This window comes from Pseudoliparis swirei, chromosome 14, assembly GCF_029220125.1.
Source record: "Pseudoliparis swirei isolate HS2019 ecotype Mariana Trench chromosome 14, NWPU_hadal_v1, whole genome shotgun sequence".
Classification (NCBI taxonomy): Eukaryota; Metazoa; Chordata; class Actinopteri; order Perciformes; family Liparidae; genus Pseudoliparis; species Pseudoliparis swirei.
In genome coordinates, this window is record NC_079401.1 from 1,736,206 (window position 1) to 1,757,841 (window position 21,636).

At 46.4% G+C, this 21,636-nt stretch overlaps 1 protein-coding gene across 9 annotated transcripts; it reads right to left on the minus strand.

Moving 5' to 3' along the window:
• Positions 1-509: 509 nt before the first annotated feature.
• Positions 510-21,520, minus strand: inpp4ab (inositol polyphosphate-4-phosphatase type I Ab). Of its 9 annotated transcripts, XM_056431065.1 has the most exons (28): positions 21,372-21,520; positions 20,200-20,434; positions 17,437-17,491; positions 15,082-15,267; positions 14,916-14,960; positions 14,220-14,338; positions 14,013-14,129; positions 13,853-13,932; positions 13,663-13,774; positions 13,481-13,571; positions 13,200-13,347; positions 12,630-12,760; positions 12,456-12,560; positions 11,953-12,061; positions 11,726-11,743; positions 11,239-11,425; positions 9,933-10,148; positions 9,691-9,832; positions 9,488-9,610; positions 9,155-9,187; positions 8,230-8,402; positions 7,693-7,816; positions 7,544-7,611; positions 7,072-7,271; positions 6,862-6,959; positions 6,660-6,772; positions 6,423-6,577; positions 510-1,668 (listed from the first exon to the last, which is right to left on the minus strand). In XM_056431065.1, the coding sequence occupies exons 4-28, from the start codon at positions 15,188-15,190 to the stop codon at positions 1,539-1,541; spliced, it is 2,946 nt and encodes a 981-aa protein (XP_056287040.1). In that variant the 5' UTR covers positions 15,191-15,267; positions 17,437-17,491; positions 20,200-20,434; positions 21,372-21,520; the 3' UTR covers positions 510-1,538. The 9 variants fall into 9 exon arrangements, with proteins under 9 accessions (XP_056287040.1, XP_056287043.1, XP_056287039.1 ...); XM_056431068.1 differs by lacking the exon at positions 20,200-20,434 and having other exon boundaries at positions 9,691-9,829; XM_056431064.1 differs by lacking the exon at positions 20,200-20,434.
• Positions 21,521-21,636: the final 116 nt, after the last annotated feature.

Genomic DNA, 21,636 nt, shown 5'->3' on the forward strand with positions numbered 1-21,636 from the left:
TGTTTATTTGCGCTTTCTTTTTTAAATAAATGTCGCCACAGTTCCTTTAACCTGGAAGACAAATCAAATCTCCTCTGACACAGAAGATACACAATAATTGTTAATGCCTAAAATGCTTTAAAGTTCAATTATCTTTCATGATTTTGCTGCGTTAAATTAAATAAGAATGCACGAGATCGCAGTCTGAACTTTTATAAACAATAAAGTTCCCAGAGACACAAAATGACCACAACATGTATGTATATAATTATATTTCACATTATTCTCATGTTATTATCACAATGAAGGTTAATCCAACGCTTCAGTATTCATTATTTAAACAGTGCGTGGCTCACAATCAGGAGACATCTCCTGATCTCCGTCACAGCACGTCTCCCCGGAGACCGCCTCCTCTCCCCGGAGACCGCCTCCCACCTCCTCTCCCCGGAGACCACCTCCTCTCCCCGGAGACCGCCTCCTCTCCCTGGAGATTTTTTAGAACGTATCTAATTATTTAAAAAACAAACAAATACATTTCATATTTATTTCAGTCAGATATCGACAAGTTATAATATAAAGAGATTCAAACCGTCTCGGATCGAAAGAAAGTCTCAAGTAAAACAAGATAAACTGGATTTAGAACAAAAACTTGCTTGATGAACGCGGTTAAACCGTAAAGAGGCTCCCCCGTGTGGTTCAGACGCGTCATTACACATGTTATTAATATCTCGGTTTAGCTGCTTCGGATTTTCTTATTTTGGTTGAAAAGAAAAAACATAAGCAGCAAAAACAAATTGCATTTAAAGAAGAGGTGGAACCCCTTTATTCTGAATCCATTTAAGTATCATTTAATCCCTCCGATTGAGATTAATGAAGTTTAATTTATCCTATTTTTCCATAATATAAAAGAATATTCTGACATTATTGTGAGTTTCAGTCCAGTTTTCTTCACACAGAGACAGAGTTACAGTTCCTGTGTCCTGATTTATTGATCACAGCGGAAACGTGAGCAGGAGAAAAGAGCGGGAAATACTTCAGTCTGTGACGTGACACATTTTACATTTTCATTTGATTTGTTGACAACAAATAAAACGATCCTTCCCCTCAATATAAATATCATCCTTGAATAGTTCATCAGAGGCTTCAAGACATCCTAACGTGGAAATGTGTCTGAACACGGTGGGCTGACAACAGATAGTCAGTTTTATTCGTATATAATTGGATTTAAAATGTGTTTTTAATGAATTTTCATCGTGGAGCATAAATATAAATGTGTGCGTGCTCGATATTGGTCGATATTGATCGTATCAGCTCGATCAGAGGTGAGGCAGTGTCGTTCATACATTTAAACGTTCTTGAATCCAACGTGTTTGTTGTGCATAACATGGAACAAACAACTAAAACATAAAAAAACACTTCTGCGGTTTGTTTTCCGGAAGGCCAAACAGTTTGTTTATTCTCCTCCGGGACAGAAACCGGGGGTCTGATTCCCGGCCTTTACCAAAAAACACAGTGTCCGTCCGGTCCGATGATGCGAGGCGGAGCACCGCGGGGTGCCGTCAGGTCTCCACCTTCCCGTAGGTGCCCTCGGGGCGGTAGTGTTTGGGGAAGGCCTTGAGCTGCAGGCAGTTGAACGCGTACTTCCTGCAGCCGACGTTCTTCACCGTGTTCTCTCGCCGGCAGCCTTCACTGAGGAGACAACGGGCAGCGGTGAGGACACACGAGAGAGACGGGGGACTGTGTGTGTGTGTGTGTGTGTGTCCTTGAGTGGTACTCACTCTGCTGGAGGGGGGGGGGGGAGGCGTCATTATCAACAGGCAACAAAAGACATTACTTAAGTCTCAAATGAACAAATTAATTACCACATTTAGTTTGTTAAAAACACACACATATTCACACACACATACCTCAGACCACAACATATCATGGAGTTGATTCTGCAGGCGGAGGCACAGGATATTTATTACAGCTGGATGTGGCGTTAAGGGACACCCTGACTGGTGGTTTATTACAGTGTGGTGTGGCGTTCAGGGACACCCTGACTGGTGGTTTATTACAGTGTGGTGTGGCGTTCAGGGACACCCTGACTGGACGGGATCACTTTCGACAGCAAAAAGCCAGATTTTAGAATAAAAAACTAACTTTCCTCGACACTTACTGACAACAACAAAGTAAAACAGCTGTTCCACAGTATGTTTTATGTTGTAAACAGGAGGTTTAGAGCCGAGTGCAAAGTCAATTAAATCAATATTCAATACACAGAAAAACAAATAAATCTTCATTTTAAAACAAGACGTGATCTAAAGTGACAGCGTGGCGGCACAAGCATCATAATCACATCATAGAGATCTATATATATATAATATGATTTGGATTCATTCAAGATATAGCAAACATTTGGGAAATCCAAAAATACAATTTAAATACAGCGGTACAAATATATTCTGATACATCTGGATTCTTAAGAATAAAACAACATTTCTCCATCAGTGATTTTAAGAATATTCTAAGGAAGCACTTGAGTGTAAACACATGTAAGTATTGGGAATTAATGATAATTATATGATAGAAACCTAACATATTACCTCATTTTAAAACAACGTTTTGTATATTTTACATAAAATAATTCCCATTCTTTCACATCCCTGCAGCTAAGCGATTACTTAATTATATATTTATATATTAGATGTATGTATATATGAAAATCTTCTTTATAATCAATTCTAATGTGTAACTTCTGTCTCACAGAGGCAGATCTAAACCGGTTAGAGGTTAAAAATAAACAATTAAATATAACAAATGGTCCGTAGAGGGTCAGGGGTTCTGCATCAAGCTGTATAATAATATAATAATTACTTTCAACTAACCAGAATTCATCCCTTAAAAGCTTTGTGGAGCTACAGTCTTATTCCTTATAAATAAATAAAATAAGTTGCTTCGCGTTAACTCTTTAAAACTAATATTTAACTGTTGGAGCTGAATTGCTCTGCACCCTGCGTCCTGCACCCTGCTCCCTGCACCATGACACACATCCTACAGTCATACGTTCCAACATCAGCCAATCAGAAACCTACAAATTCAGCTCTGTCAACTGGCGAGACCGTAACTGATCCAGGACCAGTTTGAGAGCCCCAAATGTGCCAGAGAGAAAAATACACACACACAGTTTCTGCTACAGACTTGCTACACAGGAAAATGCACATACCGCTCTGCAACCACAAAGGGTCACGCGTGTCTCACACGGTATGCAAAGTATTTGAAACGTTGATTTGTTTCAACGGGGGGGGGGGGGGGGGGGGAGGAGCCTGACTGTTGACACGTGTTCAGTTTGTTTATCTCGCCGTGAACAGGGCTGTAAATACACGTTTTAGTGCTCGCGTTTTAAACCCAACGGAAGCTGGAGATTTAGTGGAGATGTAAATGTGAAGCAGCATGTGAACAGAACTGACCCCAGATCTGCTGGAACAGTGAAACATACGAGGAGGAGGAGGCTGGCTAGAAGAGCAGGAAGACCCGACGCAATAACACTGCCTGGAAATATATACAAATAAATATAGAAATAAATACATTTAATTTATAATTAAACATTTGCATAATTAAATGTATATATGCATAATTAAATATATATAAGCTTACTTAACTTTGGCACAGATTAAAAGCTTTCGTTTGAGGTGCAAAATGCAAATGGAAGACGATGATAATCAAATTGCACAAAGATAGAGTCTCATAACAACAAAAATAACTCTTTCCTGAAGCAATGTTTATATATAATCTGCATGTTTCCTGAATACATATTCACAACCAGGTGTCATGACAGACTGTCCCTTCTGTGTTCTGTTAGCGATGAAGAACAAGGCAGAGACAGTTCTTCAGTCTGTCCAGCAGAGGGCGCTATCCACCACACAGGTATAGGAGAGCAGAACATTAAGCAGCTTTTCTCCCCCTGAAATGGAGAGAATTTAGGAAAATGCTGACAGCCTGTGTGACCTTTAACACATTAAATCACCTCCTCTCTCTCCCTCTCTCGTCATTTTAGATTTAACGGCATTTCAAGCGACACAATTCCTCTCGTTCACTTGTCTGGCGACAGGAACAGGAAGTACGCCGATAGTTCATCCTCAAAACACAGAAGTCCTCCGTGACCTCCGCCGTGACCTCCACCGTGACCTCCGCGCTCATGTCTTCCATATGAAACATGCATCTTTCTGCAAGTCCACAAAAAGGAGAAACACCAAACAGGAAGTGCCCCCAAACAAAGCAGGAGGCGGGGCTTCAGTGCATGACTGGGCACGAGTCACATGCACCCCGGGGGGTCGGCGGGGGGCCCCCCCGTCAGCTGCAGCGCAGCTTGGCCAGGAAGTAGGCCACGCTGAGGAAGATCCACACCACCAGCAGGTTGGGGCTGAGGGCCAGCAGGGGCAGCGAGTACAGGAGCCCGGGGTCAAGCCGGAGGTCACGCACCGGCAGCACGCCGCTCAGGTTCTTCTGGGTTACAACCTCCCTCGTACCAACGCTGCCGAGGCACGCGAGGAGGAGGAGGGAGGAGGAGGAGGAGAGGGAGAAGGAAAAGGAGGAATATGAGGAAGAAGAGGAGGAGGAGCGGAGGATGAGAAGGAGGAAGAAGAGGAGGAAAGATGGGGAAGAGGAGGAGGAGAGGGAATAGGGAGGAGGAGCAGATGAGGGAAAATACAAGGACAAAAAGAGATAAAGGAGAAAGAGGAGAGGAAATAGGAAAAGAAAGATGGCAAGAAGGAGAGGAGGAGAGGAAGGGAGCCAAAATAACCAGATGGCCGGCGAGAAATCACAAAGAAGCCACGGCCACAGGCAGCAGGCCCCACGGTGTCAACAACAACAACAACACATGGAGGTCACAACAAATGGAAATGAATCCCCGCAAAAAAAAATGACCCAAATCATGACGACGTCAAAACAGGCGGGAAAACAGAGGAAGAAGAGGGGAGGGGAAAAGAGAAAGAGAAAAAAGAGAGAATTAAGAAAGATGTTTCTCCGTCTTTCGGAAAAAGAGAAGAAGAAACCAGCGGCGGCTCACCGTGTCCACATGTTCTATGAGACCTTCAGGGTCATCTGTACATTTGAAATGCAGCCACATGCATCACAGGAACGTGCTAACGAGGCTAACGTGCTAACGTGCACATTTAATGCACAAGCGGGACAAATGGCGTCGTGGAAGGAGAAGGGTACATCTCTACGTTTATACAACATGCGTCACTTTAAACTATTTAAACTCTAATTATGATAACAAAGCAGAAGTCATGCTCGCCGGCTGAGGATGGAGGGAGGAACGAGGGAGGAGAGAAGAGGGGGAGGAGAAGGTGAAGAGATGTCGTGTCATGCGGCAGAGCAGCTTCATTGAGACGGCTGTTTGTTTACAGCTTCAACACGGCACAAAGTTTAGAACACAAAGAAACAAACAAAGAGCTTTTCTGTCCCAAAATAACTGAATCACAACGTGGCTCGATGTCAATAAAGCTCCGTTTAGGGAAGAAGAATTCCCCGAGCGCCTCAGTCCTTCTGTCCATGTCGGGTTCAAACCGAGTTAAACACGGAGAGCTTTGCAAACCAGACGCTTTCTGGAAAGATATATTTATTTAAACGCTGTAGAATGCACCGTTACCTATTCTCATCCCATAGTTTCTAAACCAGACGTATGCAACACGGACGCGTTCCACATGCTGCAAGACACATGCGGAAAACACTCAAACAGAAAAAGCCTGTTTGACTTAAAGCTCTGAGGTGGAAAACTGAATATTTATTTGTTCTCAACAGAGAGATGTAAAAAAAAAAACTTACGGAAAAATAAAAAAGGACGACGACAAATACAGGAAAATAATAAATAAACAGCAGATTTAGGGTAAAGACCCAGTTGACTCAACAAACAAACAACAAGCGCTCCAGACACACAACCGAGGTCAACTGAATGCAAAGCTTTGGTCAAGAGTCGGTGAAGTGAGGCAACCGACTCAACGCCACAATTACTCAAGTGTCGGTGGAGCAGCCTGAAATATGTTATGTCATATATCTTACTGATTTAATACAACTGTGTCCATTTCTTATAATTTAATGTGTGTTCAAGGTTCATTTATGTGTCTCTTTAAGAGAGGAGGGCTGTCTCTTTAAGAACAGGGTGCTGTCCCTTTAAGAAAGGGGTGCTGTCACTTTAAGAGAGGGGCGCTGTCTCTTTAAGAGAGGAGGGTTGTCTCTTTAAGAAAGGGTAGCTGTCTCTTTAAGAGAGGGGCGCTGACTCTTTAAGAGAGGAGGTTTGTCTCTTTAAGAAAGGGGCATTGTCTCTTTAAGAGAGGAGGGCTGTCTCTTTAAGAGAGGGGTGCTGTCTCTTTTATATATATATACCTTTGCAGACAGGACGTGTTGTGTCCAGGTGTGACTCTCAGGTGTGTGTGTGTGTGTGTGTGTGTCATCCCTACCTGCGCATGCAGTCCAGCGCCTGCGTGAAGACCTGCGGCGCCATGCCGTGCTCATGCTGCAGGATCAGACACTGCTCCAGGGTCACCGACATGGCCGTGCGGTCTTTGGCGCTCTTGCAGCTGGTGAAGCGGACGCCGTTCAGCCGGCGGCAGATCTGATGACGAGACGCTCGGGATCAATAACTTAAAAAAATAAATAAAATCACTTCACGGCAAAAGCACGAACGCCGTTTTCACCTCGGCCGCCTGCCAGAGGACGTCCACGTTCTTGTTCTTCCTGGCGTGGACGTTCTGCCCCAGAAACCTCAGCAGCTCCGGGAGACACGTCTGGGAGCGAGACCTCGGGAGGCCTGGGGGGGGCGATGGAGAGGAGGAGGAAGAGGAGGGGATGAAGGTGAGGAGAAACAAAAAGGAGGGGGCGGGGGGGGGGAATACTCACAGTCCTCCGGCAGGACTTCTTTGAACTGCTCGTAGTACGAATTCAACCTGGAGAGACTCTCGAGGTTGATGACCTCCTGCAGGGACGTGTCTCCAAACCTGCACAGAGAAACCACATCAACCCCTTCCTGCGTCTCCTCGTCTCCTTTCCCTCCTCTCCTTTCTCTCGTCTTCCTTCCCTCGTCTCCTTCCCCCCCCTCGCCTCACTCACTTCTCCGCCAGCGTCTGCTGCTCGTTGATGCCCACGTTGAAGTGCACCGGTTGCACCCTCAGCAGCATGCCGCTCTGGATCTCCCGCGGCAACGCGTCGAACATGGCGCCCGGCAGCGGGATGCGCACGTTGAAGCCGTCGCGGTTCCCCGTGATGATGGGCAGCATGTCGGGGGCGGAGCTACCGATGGCCTGTGTCACCTGACGGGGAAGAGGAACTGTGTTTGCATGGATAACCCGACATTATGCAAATAAATTATAATACAAATAGTGCTCCAGTGGTCATTTTTATCATCGCTCAAAAAGTCTTTTCCCAAATAGAAAAACACTTTTTACAATTGTATGTAACAAATAAAAATTTAAAAATATTCAGTTTTCTTTGTCGCGACAACAGAAAAATTACAAGAAATTTAATAACAGCAATAAAAAAAAGAAGAAGAACCAGAATTCATTATTTTCTGGAGTCTTCCTACCTTGAAGGTGACGTTGCGGAGGTCCATGATGCCGACGCTCATGTCCTCCAGCATGGCCAGCTCCTCACCTTGGACCACACGCGGAGACAACCTCGTCAACCCTCACTGCCGGGGTCTCACAGTGTGTGTGTGTGTGTGTGTGTGTGTACCGTAGGTGCTGAGCAGGGACTCAAACTGAGCCAGCAGGCCGATGGTGTACAGCTGACGGAGGAATCCGTCGTCACGGAGACAGTTCCTCAGTTTGATGATGAAGCCGCAGATGAGAGCGGTGAGCTGCACACGCACACACGCACACAGTTAATATCGTATGAAGCGCTACAAAGTATCACAATTTAAAAAATATGTTTTGAGGGCATAAAGCGAGACAATGTTTTAGAAGTTATTTTCTTCCTCATTTTTTTCCAGAATGTTTTCGTTATTTATTCTTTATACTTATTTTACTTATTTATTTGATTTCTTTTTTTAATATATTTTTTTCAGCATTTTTTTCCATTATTATTTTGTATTAATATATTTTTAAATTTGTAATAATTTTTGTCTTGTGGCTTTGAAGTGAGACGGATTCACTTCCCCATCTTTAAAAAAAGTAAAACGGTGAAAACAATACAAAGTATCCACATATATGTTTTATATATATATATATTATTAAAGCCTCAGTGTGTGTGTGTGTGTGTTTGCCCCCTGACCGTCTGGCAGAAGACGACGTCGCGGCGGTACTGCAGCGACAGGTCCATGGCGATGGTGGGCGCGCTGTCCTGCATCAGCAGGAACACCATGGACTTCTTGGCCTTGTCGGCCATCATGGCGACGCACTCGGTGAGCGTGGTGAGCAGCGGGTACAGCGCCTCGCTCCACTCGCCTGCAAGACAAGGACAAGGGCGCACCCCCCCCACCGAGGTGAGGCCTTCGCACAATGCTGGAGCGACGTTCAGTAAGTTCATTTATGAGTTAGTTCGTGGATTTAGTTTTTTATGAGATGGGAACAGAAACCAGACGCGACAGGAGAAGCAGAAGCGCTGAGCGAGATTATCAAGCTCCAGGATGGTTAGTCTCTTTATACAGGAATAAAATATAAGATAACACAATAATAAATACTTGATTTATCAACGAAGACGCCCTGCATATCCAAACTGAACATTTAGTGGTTACTTCATTATGTCACACACTTTATTCTGAACTTTAGTAGTTTTTAGAGTTCATAGTCATTTCCCTTCTTGGTCCAATATTGTGCTTTTATGTACATATCTACTCTAGATTTGGCAATTCTCCAGACTTTAAAAATAAAATGAAAGTATTAACAAGGATGTTTAGGAGTGTAGTTACATTTTGCAAACATAAAAGAGTTCCCTGGCTTTCAAGGTGTGAGCCTTCAGACTACAGAAGTGAGTTAAGCTGCTCTTTATTAAAGATTATTAGCACTAAAATAAAAAGGAGGGACTTTTCCAGCAATCAAACGACATGTATAGTAAAAAAATAAAATAATAATATCTATAAAGTCCAATTTAATGTGCAGCTTTAAAGAAAATCTCATTTGATAATCAACTATTTGAGTATATTGAGTATAATATGTAAACATAGAGTCCTGGAGCAACGAGGGACAGCAGCTCTTACCTGGGTAGGCCTCCTCAGCACTGGGGCTCCCATCTGGAAGAGGTTGGAGGTGCAACATGCATCATTAGCGTAAGCCATACGAGGCAGCAGAGACACACAAAAGACTACAACAGCAGCAGAGACACACAAAAGACTACAACAGCAGCGTCAGAGACGTATCCAGACCGATGCAACATGATGGACGGACCCAAACACAGGATCACAAGGATAACGCACGAGACACAATGCAGATGTTTGTTTTGGTGAGTTCGTTTTTAAAAAGGTAGAAACGTTCCTTCAAAACAAGAGCCGACACGAGAAGCATTGGAAATATGAGAAATCAAGTGAACCTACAGAAGTCCTGTGCAGAGGAGAGGGCGGGCAGAGAGGAAGAGGATGGTGGTGGTGATGAGGATGAAGATGGTAATGATGGAGATGACTCTGGGTTGATCCAGAACGCCCGTCTCTTTCCTTCACCTTTTCACAGCCACACACAACGCCGTTAACACTCTTCAAGCGCAGCGTCGATCAGATTTCATGCGCTGCGGTTGCGTCACCTTTCTTACTGGCGCCGCCCTGCAGGTCAGACGGGGTACTGTCCTGGCTGCTGACGCTCGGCCTCCTGTCCTTCTGAAGCAGCTTGTCCACGCGCTGGATGATGCACTCCAGAGACTTGTCCACGTTCAGCCAGACCTTCTCCTGAAAGGACACGAGCCAACTCAGACACACACTGAGGAACACACACAGTTACCAGCTGGTTAACCCGCCCACTGACTCACTCACTAACTCACTGACTCACCCACTCCTCCTCGAGCCAGTCCAGCTGCAGCGAGGCGCGGCTGTTGGAGCCGCTCCACTTGGCGAGCAGCGTGTCCTGGTCGTTTCTCAGGACTACTTGTTCGGCGTCGGCGGAGGGAGACGCCTCGGAGGCCACGTACTCAGGCCGCGCTGCGTTCAGGGCCTGGATGGCCGACGCCAGCAGCTTGCAGTCGCACACCGTCACCAACTGGCGAGTCTGGGAGGCGGAGAGGACTCAGGTGAGAGGAGAGGACTCAGGTGAACCCACTCCTCTGAGAGGAGAGGACTCAGGTGAGACGAGAGGACTCAGGTGAGACGAGAGGACTCAGATGAACACACTCCTCTGAGAGGAGATGACTCAGGTGAGAGGAGAGGACTCAGGTGAACACACTCCTCTGAGAGGAGATGACTCAGGTGAGAGGAGAGGACTCACATGAGAGGAGAGGACTCACATGAGAGGAGAGGACTCAGGTGAACCCACTCCTCTGAGAGGAGAGGACTCAGGTGAGACGAGAGGACTCAGGTGAACACACTCCTCTGAGAGGAGAGGACTCAGGTGAGAGGAGAGGACTCAGGTGAACACACCCCTCTGAAAGGAGAGGACTCAGGTGAACACACTCCTCTGAGAGGAGAGGACTCAGGTGAACACACTCCTCTGAGAGGAGAGGACTCAGGTGAGAGGAGAGGACTCAGGTGAACACACCCCTCTGAAAGGAGAGGACTCAGGTGAACACACCCCTCTGAAAGGAGAGGACTCAGGTGAACACACTCCTCTGAGAGGAGAGGACTCAGGTGAGAGGAGAGGACTCAGGTGAACACACCCCTCTGAAAGGAGAGGACTCAGGTGAACACACTCCTCTGAGAGGAGAGGACTCAGGTGAACACACCCCTCTGAAAGGAGAGGACTCAGGTGAACACACTCCTCTGAGAGGAGATGACTCAGGTGAACACACCCCTCTGAGAGGAGATGACTCAGGTGAACACACCCCTCTGAGAGGAGATGACTCAGGTGAACCCACTCCTCTGAGAGGAGATGACTCAGGTGAACCCACTCCTCTGAGAGGAGAGGACTCAGGTGAGAGGAGAGGACTCAGGTGAACACACCCCTCTGAAAGGAGAGGACTCAGGTGAACACACTCCTCTGAGAGGAGAGGACTCAGGTGAACCCACTCCTCTGAGAGGAGATGACTCAGGTGAACACACCCCTCTGAAAGCAGAGGGCTCAGGTGAGAGGAGAGGACTCACATGAGAGGAGAGGACTGAGGTGAACACACTCCTCTGAGAAGAGAGGACTGAGGTGAACACACCTTGTCGGCCAGGATGGCGAGCGTTCGCTGCAGGCCGCCGGCCGAGCGGTCCTTGGCGGCTCGGGAGAGCCTCTCGGCGTAGTAGCTGACTTGAGTCTTCAGCGTGTTGATGTGGGCGATGATCTCTTTGGCTCGCACGATGTCCTGAGGAATGTAGACGATGGACTGGGAGCTGGAGAGGGCGGAGCTACAGGAGGAGGTGTTGTTACGAGCACTGTTCCCAACAACAGAGACAACAATGCACGTCAATAACCAGGACTGGGGGGGTACCGCTCACTTTACAGACACAAATAGATCTTAAAGTCGTCTTTACGAGATGAGCGCTGTGAGTTTGGGACAACATAGATCTTGGCTACATCTGGAGCGATGGGAAGTCTTGCATCCAAATAAAAAGCTTGAAAAACATGACGAGAGCCAGCGGGAGTGATGTTGTTGTGAGAGACACACAGCGAACGCACACATGAAGAAGAGCAAAGCAACAACTCACCGTTCCTCCTCACATGCGCTGATCAATAAGAAGAAGTAACAAAAACAAAAATCAAGAGGGGGTCATAAAACTTGAGTTAATGCAGTCGCCAAACCAGAATACATCGTTCAACTAAAGAATGAGTAAATAAAGTTATCGCTGAGGGGAGAACGACAAACAAGCAGACGCACTTCTCGCACTTCTCTCTCTTCCTTCCTTCCTTCCTTCCTTCCTTCCTCTCCACTTACTGTTTCTTCGCCTCCTCAAACTTGTGGATGAGTTTCCTCAGGCCGCTGCTCTTGAAGCCCTGGCAGTGAGCGGCCGGCGCCCCGATGGTGATGACGTCATACGTGTGTTCTGGAGAGGGAGGGAGGCGTCAGGAGAGAGGTGGGGGGGGGGGGGGAGGAGAGGGAGGAGGGAGAAGAGGAGGAGGAGGAAGAGGAAGAAGAGAAGGAAGAAGAGGAGGAGGAGAGGGAAGAGGTAAAATAGGAGGGAGAAGAGGAGGAGGAGGAGGAGGAGGGAGAAGAGGAGGATGAGAAGGAGGAGGAAGAGGAGAGGGGGAAGAGGAGGAGAAGGAGAAGGTGTGCAGCGGCAAACAAAAAAAGGTTGGAGGAAGGTGGCGGAAGGAGAGGGTTGAAGAGGAGGAAGAGGGAGGAGGGGAGGAGGAGAAGGAAAATGGAGAAACGGAGGAAGAAGAGGTGGATGAGGAAGAGGAGGAGGAGAGGGGGGGGGCATATGGTGTTCTCCTCACCGAAGCCCAGCTCGTCCTGGACCCTCATCCTCTGGACGTGCAGGTTGGTGGGCATGAACTCCAGCTTCCTCTCCGCCTTCAGGTTGCTGGCTTTGAACGACGGGCCTGGAGGTCAACAGAAAGGTCACGACCGGAACCTTTTGAAGCGGAGCCGTTCCAAAGCGGCGCTCTGACCTCGGTAGTCGGTGAGGTGCAACAGCGTCTCCTGGTACGTGAGTATTATGGTCTGGTACTGAGAGACGATCTGCCGCCTCAGATTCTCCCAGCAGGGCGACAGCTCCCCCAGCTCCTCCAGCTCACACACCCTGGGAAGAGAATATCACCACTATTCATTCATTTAAATCATTTCATAAATTAATTTTGTATCCTTCTATTATTATTTGTAAACTTTTTTTCTTGCATTTTTTCATAATCTTTATTTTTATTTATTCGTTATACTTATTTTACTTATTTCTTGTATTATTTTTTTATATATATATTTTGTTGTTCCTTTTGTTAATTCTTTTTTTGCCATTATTTTTCATAATTTTTTCTTTTTACTTATTTTCCTTTTTTCTTTTTTAAAAATGTTGAAACACTTTCATAATTTTTATCTTGTGGTTTTGAAGTGAGACGGCTTCACTTCCCCGTCTATAAAAAAGACAAACAGTGAAAACAATACAAAGTATCCACATATATGTCTTAAATATATATCATTAAAGAACGCATGTGTGTGTGTGCGTGTGCGTGTGCGTGTGTGTGTACCTGGCCGCGTCCTCCTCCAGCAGCAGTTTGACGAACTGTCTGGGGACGTTCAAGGAGAGGACGCTCTCGGCCATCTGCTCCAGCACCCGGAGGTGGTTCCCGTCCGTGGTGGGGAAGCGGTACATCCGGGACATCGTGCCCCCGAACACTGACCACACAGGGAGAGGATCAGAGAGAGAGGGAGGATCAGAGAGAGAGAGACATTTAGATTAAAAAATACAAAACTCTGCCTCAAGATGAGATGAACGAACACTTTAACTCATAAAGTCAACAAGGAGCACCTGAGCGCAGCAGGATGTCTTTGCTTAGCGACGCGTACTTCATCCGGACGCCCATCGACTCGGTGAGGCTCTCGTCGACGGGCAGCATCGTCTGCCGGACGGACGGACGGACACACACACACGCAACACATTTAACTCCTAAGCGGCTGAGAGATCTCACCCGTCGCCCTGCCCCCTCTCACCCGTCCGTTGATGCTGTCCGGCAGGCGGCCGCCCGACATCCTCTGATCCGCCCTCTCCTCCATCTGCCAGGCAGCAACGGTGATGTTCCCCACCCGCTGGTTCTCTGCCGACCTGCACCAGACACATTTACTGGATTTATATACATATATAAATATATAAATGTATATAAGAAGTGAGAAGGGTTGTTACCTCAGTTCCAGCTGTAATCTGTGGCTCTTCTCCTGCAACAACTCTTTAACAGGAAAAAGTGCCGAGCCCAACATGTACATCTAAAGAGACAGAATATTAATATATATATATATATTTATATAGTTTGCATGTTCCCACTCAGCTGCGTGTCTCTTCTTACCGTGCCCTGCGAGCGGTCCTTCACGTCGTAGACGGTGACCTTCACCTGCGTCTGCTGGTTGATGTTGGACTCTTGGAAGAAGGCCACGCTGCTGAGGAAGATGGGGTTGCTGGTGCCCTGCGAACACAAGACCAGCCGCACGGCGTTACCCCGGTTAGACGCTGACGTCACATGACCTCTGAGGGTCGGCAGTGCAGAGGGTCTGACCTCGATGACCTCGGTCTGGGCGTGTTTGGTCCAGAAGGCCTGCGGCAGCGTCGTACAGCTCACCACCACGAAACTGTTGGGCTTCCGGTCCGCGGAGGGCGTCTGCAGCTCCGTGCAGGCTGGAGGGACCGGGAGGAGGGACAGGTAGGAAGGACAGGTAGGAAGGACCGGGAGGAGGGACCGGGAGGAGGGATCGGGAGGAAGGACAGGTAGGAGGGACCGGGAGGAAGGACAGGTAGGAAGGAACGGGAGGAAGGACCGGGAGGAAGGACAGGGAGGAAGGACCGGGAGGAAGGACAGGGAGGAAGGACCGGGAGGAAGGACCGGGAGGAAGGACAGGGAGGAAGGACCGGGAGGAAGGACCGGGAGGAAGGACAGGTAGGAAGGACAGGGAGGAAGGACCGGGAGGAAGGACAGGGAGGAAGGACAGGTAGGAAGGACAGGGAGGAGGGACCGGGAGGAAGGACAGGTAGGAAGGACAGGGAGGAAGGACAGGGAGGAGGGACCGGGAGGAAGGACAGGGAGGAAGGACAGGGAGGAAGGACAGGTAGGAAGGACCGGGAGGAGGGACCGGGAGGAAGAACAGGTAGGAAGGACAGGGAGGAGGGACCGGGAGGAGGGACCGGGAGGAGGGACCAGTTAAAGGCGTGTAATGTGTTAGAGACGGATTCTCATCTAAAGGCCTTAATGACTCACCCACGCTGAACTCCAGCACCGGCTCATCTGGGTCCTGACTATTTCCTGGAAAACCAACAAGTCACAAAAAAACATGAGAGAAGTTTAATCTGAATTATTGGAGCTCAACGCCTCTCAGACGGTGTTTACAGATTCTTAACGAAGGCGATGGCTCGAGGTTCCTCACCTGCGAGAGCCAAGCCGATCATCTCGCTGGACAGCTCGAATGTGCTGGCCCGGTACACCGACCACGGCCGCCGGGAGCCGCGCTCGCCGCGCTCTCGGACGCCCGCCATGCCTGTCCGCCCTCACACACACACACGCCCTCACACACGCCCATGTGAGGCGACCCGCTCTCGGATGCTCAGGAGCTCTGGAAGAGGAACCACATGCCGGGTTAAAGTCAAACCGTCTTCATCCAGGCGGCTTTTATCATTAATTAAAGTTTATTTTGTTTTTCAGATGATTCAAAGTTTGTTTAATCCATTAATTATTAGCATCAACGGCAAAACTGTCATTTTTTTATATAAAGTTGAATGTTTTTTTAAGCCCGTATCTTGGCTTAAATAATAATACAAATAAATAATAATTAAAAAATACATAATAATAATAAATAATGATAATAATAAATCAATCGATCATAAAAAGGGGAAAAATAAATATACAAGTATACTAAAATATTGCATCTTGAACCTCAAATCATGTCACAGCTGAAAAAGGGCAAAGAACACAAAGACGAGTGAATGAATGAATGTTTTGGAGGAAAACAGGTGATTAATGTAAAATAAAGTTTGAAAATCCTTCCGTAACGCAGCTCGTCTTCTACCTCGCTGTCAGGGTGCAAACATATCTACATATATATATAAATATTAATACACACAGCCAGTGGGTAGACTTTCATCCGAGTGTGTCATCCCACATAGGAACTTATAAATGAGCCTTCTGCTTCTCCCCATACGACACTGTTGCTAAGAGACCGAAGGTTTCTTTAGGTCCTCTACATTGAGTCTGTGTTTCTTCCTCCTCATGTTATTCACGCGTCTCCTCCTCATCCTCCGTCTTGTTTTGGGAGTTTCTTTTTGCTCCATTTCCCCTAAACATCTGAATCTTCTGGGGCTGCGTTTCCGCCGCGAGAGAAGAAGCCTCTTCTTCGCTCTCTGCCGTCTCTCCTCTGGCCCATTTCGGTGAGGAGCAATTAGCCCATTTGCAGGAGGCTATTTCAGTCGATCTGGACTATTTATGAGCATCCATGTGTGTCAATAACTCAGCTTCAGGTTATCGTTGAACACACTGGGTCAGTATTGATCATCTGCATCGATTCTTTCTGCAGCGACGTCGTTCTTATCTTCTGAGCTTGAACTAGAAGCTGGACTTTAATGATTCATCCGTTACAAGTCGGCCCAAGAAGAGACCTCCGTGTGGCTGTGGTTCTGGGGTACTGGTGCGTGGCCTACTTCCTGAGAACCGGCCGCTTGAGTGTTTATGATGATTTACTCAGTATTTGAGAAGAATCCTCACAACCCGAAAGATAAGTCTGTGAGCTCCTCCAGAAACATCCGCGGCCTGGGAGCATCTCTGGTCTTTGTTTCCTGAAGCGAGGAGGAACTTTCCAGCGTCTCCGCCAACTGGAGCGACATTTTCCACTCGCAAAGCCAAAAGAAACACAGCTGAAGAAGGTGGGTTTCTACCCATCATGCATTGCTCTCTACGGAGATCAACAGGTCTGAGATCTGTCGGTGCAATACAGGAGGAATCTGACTTATTCCTGCATTATATATTACACTTTATTGAGTTGTTGAGCTTCAGAAATCACTTTTCTTTTCCCGTGTATCCTCACACATTCAGCATGAACCCCTTTGTGTACGGCCGGCAACAGGCGGCAGATTAACACCTCAAATCAATTAAGTATTTACTATCTCTCCACGGCGGTCCGGGGGCACGAGAATAAAATATCACGAGGAAGTCGGCACAGAAACGTGACTGGAGGTGGAAAAGCCGCCATATAAGGGAGCTCCAAATGCAGCCTGGCGTCTCAGTGTGTGTGTGTGTGAGTCACGTGAATCGGGTCACACACACGCACACATTGTATAGGCCGCAGAAAATCTGGGCCAGAGCTCCTGACACATAAAACCCCGATCCAGGATTCACTAAGTAGATTCTGTCTTAATATGAGGAGAATAAACCGGCTTAAAGGAACTATAACGAGGTAAACCGGACACCTGTTATTATGAAATACCACAAGAAGAAAAACTCTGATATAAAGAATTCAGGAACCCGAATCTCTGGGAAAAAGCTCCCGTGACTAGAGAGGCGGTGAAACGGAGAGGGGAAGGAGGAGAGGACCGGACGTCCGTCTCCTGGTGAATGTCGGAGTGTCGAGAGTCTGATTGACCGTACATGGTGAAACCCTGTTTTACAGCTTCCCCTCTGGCCTTTGAAGGCATCACACCGTGTGTGTGTGTGTGTGTGTGTGTGTGATGGGACCCTGTTTGTGACGTGCATGTTTATGGGCTCATCAGGATCGTGTTCTTTATCTACTCACAGCCTATTGGATGGAGAAGAGGAAGTAAGCTGATCCAGGGTCAGTGAGGAACGATCTGAAAGACACAGGAAACGGCAGTTTTTATTACAACGACCTCCACAAAAAAAAGCCCAAAGTTATTAAACCATTTATTAGATAATAATCTAATAAATGAGGAAGTTTGTTGGTCGGCGTTTATCGTTAATTTTCTACCACGGTAATAAAAATAAAAAGGCCAACGTGGCTCCGTCAGAAACAGATTGCCCCCCCCGTGTGGCTCTATTGAGCCAATAACAGAGGTGTTCTCTGTCCCTGTGTGTGTGTGTGTGTGTGGACCCCGTGGGCTCGGCATTAGAATAAAGCATGAATAATTTCTTTAGAGGGACGCAGCAGCTGTAGCCCTTTCACATGAAAATGAGCATCACCCACACACAGACACACACACACACACATTGAGTTTCAACCCACACTTTCAGCACCGACAGTCTAACTTCCTGGACTCTAAATACTCTGCAGAACTGAGCGATACATCAATACAAGATCAATACTGTGATTGCTCTCGTTGTTGTTGTCGTTGTGACGTTGCCGTAGCAACACTTACTCAAAGCGAGACGATGTGAACGGCTCCGACACCTTCACGGTGAGCATCGAGAGCATCTTCATCCGATTCACCGCCAATCACGGCCTGCAGTGGAGTTCAGTAGAGCCTCTGTGTGTGGGTGTGTGTGTGTGTCTGTGTGTGTGTCAGTGTGTGTCTATATAACTGCATCTCTGTATATCTATATCTCTATATAACTGCATCTCTATATAACTGTATCTCTGTATCTCTATATCTCTATATAACTGTATCTCTGTATCTCTATATAACTGCATCTCTGTATCTCTATATAACTGTATCTCTATATAACTGTATCTCTATATAACTGTATCTCTATATCTCTATATAACTGTATCTCTATATCTCTGTATCTCTATATAACTGTATCTCTATATCTCTGTATCTCTATATAACTGTATCTCTATATAACTGCATCTCTGTATCTCTATATAACTGTATCTCTATATCTCTGTATCTCTATATAACTGTATCTCTATATCTCTATATAACTGTATCTCTATATCTCTGTATCTCTAAATAACTGTATCTCTATATAACTGTATCTCTGTATCTCTATATAACTGTATCTCTATATCTCTATATAACTGTATCTCTATATAACTGTATCTCTATATCTCTATATAACTGTATCTCTATATCTCTGTATCTCTATATAACTGTATCTCTATATCTCTGTATCTCTATATAACTGTATCTCTATATCTCTGTATCTCTATATAACTGTATCTCTATATCTCTATATAACTGTATCTCTATATCTCTGTATCTCTATATAACTGTATCTCTATATCTCTGTATCTCTATATAACTGTATCTCTATATCTCTGTATCTCTATATAACTGTATCTCTATATCTCTGTATCTCTATATAACTGTATCTCTATATCTCTATATAACTGTATCTCTATATCTCTATATCTCTGTATCTCTAAATAACTGTATCTCTATATAACTATCTCTGTATCTCTATATCTCTGTATCTCTATATCTCTATATCTCTGTATCTCTAAATAACTGTATCTCTATATAACTGTATCTCTATATCTCTGTATCTCTGTATCTCTATATAACTGTATCTCTGTATCTCACCTGCCTACCTACCTATCTCTCTACGTTAGGAGTCTCGTTGATTCTCTCTGATGGTAAACTGCAGGCACCACTTCCCACAACATGAGGCAGCGATCAATAGTATTGATCGCTGCCCTGTTAGCGTGCTAAACATGAAAGCACAGCCACAACTGATGCCACTGCAGGTATCTGGTCTTTACACCAAATTAAAATGTTGTCCTCGAGATGAGAAGTCAGAAGATCCGACACATATTTGTCAACGTTTGAAACAGGACAGCCTCATGCAGAAGTTTATAATAAAGTAAATAAAGTATAATAGTCTCATTCCCAGAGCTCTAGATGCTCGTGTCTGTGCAACAGGGAGCACGACCCCGAGAGGAAAACTAGTCCGGCAAACTAACTCTGCCTTCGGTTAAAAGGACAGCAGAGTCCAGCATGAGTGTGCATTTTATCCCAAACACACACACACACACACACAGAAACACACACACACGATGGAAGTAAACAAACCGACGCTGCAGACGGTGCCACGATGCCGAGGCTGCAGCCAGCCGTCGCCCTCTCCTCTTCCATCATCTCTCTCTCTCTCTCTTCAACAGCTCGCTGCTTCACTCACACACACACACACACACACACTTCACTTTCCCTGTTGAAGCTCCTTCTTTTCCCCCCAGAGCTCATCAATAATTGACGTGACTTTTGCATGTGAGCGTCTCTCTGTAAACGTTTCAGCCTTCTGGAAACATCCGCATCGCATCCGCCGTGTTTCACAATTAAGCAGAAAGTTTCCAAATTGCGCTAAAAAAAACAAAAAAAATCCTAATTTGAGTCTCGATTTAGGAACAAATCAAAAAGGGGGATTTATAGGTTTCCTTTTACTGTGATGGGAAATAATCAAACATATTTTGCCGTGAATAAACTCTCAAAAACTTTTTTTAAACCATGTTTGATTGAATTTTTATGGATTTAATTCCTGAAATTATACAGATTAACCAGCTAATTTAATAAGTGAATATGTATATATGCATAAGACTCTTTCACGACAGTAAGCTAAATACATAAAGAGGCATTTTATTCTGTATTAAAGCATTTCTCACCACATTTAGTGTTATATTTGTGGTTATGAAACAAGCGGTCGTCTTCATGATGGAAACTGAGCTTATTAGCTTTATATATCCCGTGGTTCTGGCTCTGGTTCTGCCTCTGGGTCTGGTTCTGGGTCTGGACCCCCGGGCCTCGCTCCACCTGAACCTCCACTCCTCCGCTTTCTCTTCCTCCGTCTCCTGAAGAACGGGAAACGAGCGACCGAGAGAAACGTCTCTGATGTGTGAGCTGGCAGAGGAAGAGGAAGGCACGGAGGAGGTCAGTCCTCTGGAGCCCAGTGGGTTTGATGAGTCACACACACACACACACAATAGGAGCTGGAGACACTAACTATAAAGCAAAAGATGCAGACGGACTTTCTGTTGAGAACTGTTGAATTTCTGGCACGACCGAGGATTCAGTGACGGCCATGTTGTATTGAGAGTGAGGAGCCAGGGGGAGCAGCAGCATGTTGTAATCCCCAAACATACGAGAGTAAATAAAGTCATGTGACGACACCTGAGCTCTCGGATCAGAGGCGGTGAAATAGGGCTGCCAAAGCTCTCAAATTATGATGTTTTTTTAGTCTGAAGTCACTTCCTGGCTCCAACTTTGCCACCAAGGGGCCTCGTTCTGCAGCAGGTCCCCTCTCCTCCTCTTAAACAAGAGCACCGTCAACATCCAGGTCCCCTCTCCTCCTCTTAAACAAGAGCACCATCCACATCCAGCCGACCTTGACCGAACAGTGTGTGTGTGTGTGTGTGTGTGTGTGTGTGAGTGTTTGCAGGCTTAAGGTGCCACATCATAAAATAAGGATGTCACAATCACGACATGGCAATAAATACACACTGAAATGAAGACATACGTGTGTGTGTGTGTGCGTGTGTGCGTGTGTGTATGTCACAGAGGATGTCACAATCACGACATGGCAATAAACACACACATTTGGGGTCAAACGCAGACCTTTCCTGTGACGTTACGTTACGTAATACGAGCCACACTCAAGAAAACTCACAATAACACACACTAATGCACACTAATGCACACTAACACGTCATGACAGAGTATATCCTGCTTATGAAACGGAGCTAACCTTAACTCCAGCCCCGCTATTCTCAACATGTTCTCCCGATGTTTAGAAGTTACGTGCACAAACAATCCGGACACGCACGTATCTGTTGTTTACCGGCGCGCGTGCAGAAAGCGGCCGGTAGTCGCGCCTCGCCGTGAGGTCCCGGTAGCCGGTCCGCCGGCGCGCGGGGCCGTAGCGTCCGTGTTGTCGGGCGGACAGTGGGCAGTCCGGAGGAGCGCGCTGCTCGGAGTGCTGCACCGGTTCTCCTTCTGGCCGCAGTCGCAGCGGCAGCAGCTGGCCACGCCCCCTGCGTAGCACCTCGATGACGTCATCACGCAGCGACGCACGACGGAGATTTTCTTCTTTTTTTATGAAAAAA

Bases quoted from the DNA above. Each gene is read 5' to 3' on its own strand.
- inpp4ab (XM_056431064.1), bottom strand. From the start codon at position 15,190: ATGGCGGGCGTCCGAGAGCGCGGCGAGCGCGGCTCCCGGCGGCCGTGG. The intron at 12,761-13,199 runs GTACACACACAC...TTCTCTTCCCAG, and splicing joins CTGGAGGAGGACGCGGCCAG to GGTGTGTGAGCTGGAGGAGC. The intron at 12,062-12,455 runs GTGAGGAGAACA...CTCCCTCTCCAG, and splicing joins CCAGGACGAGCTGGGCTTCG to AACACACGTATGACGTCATC.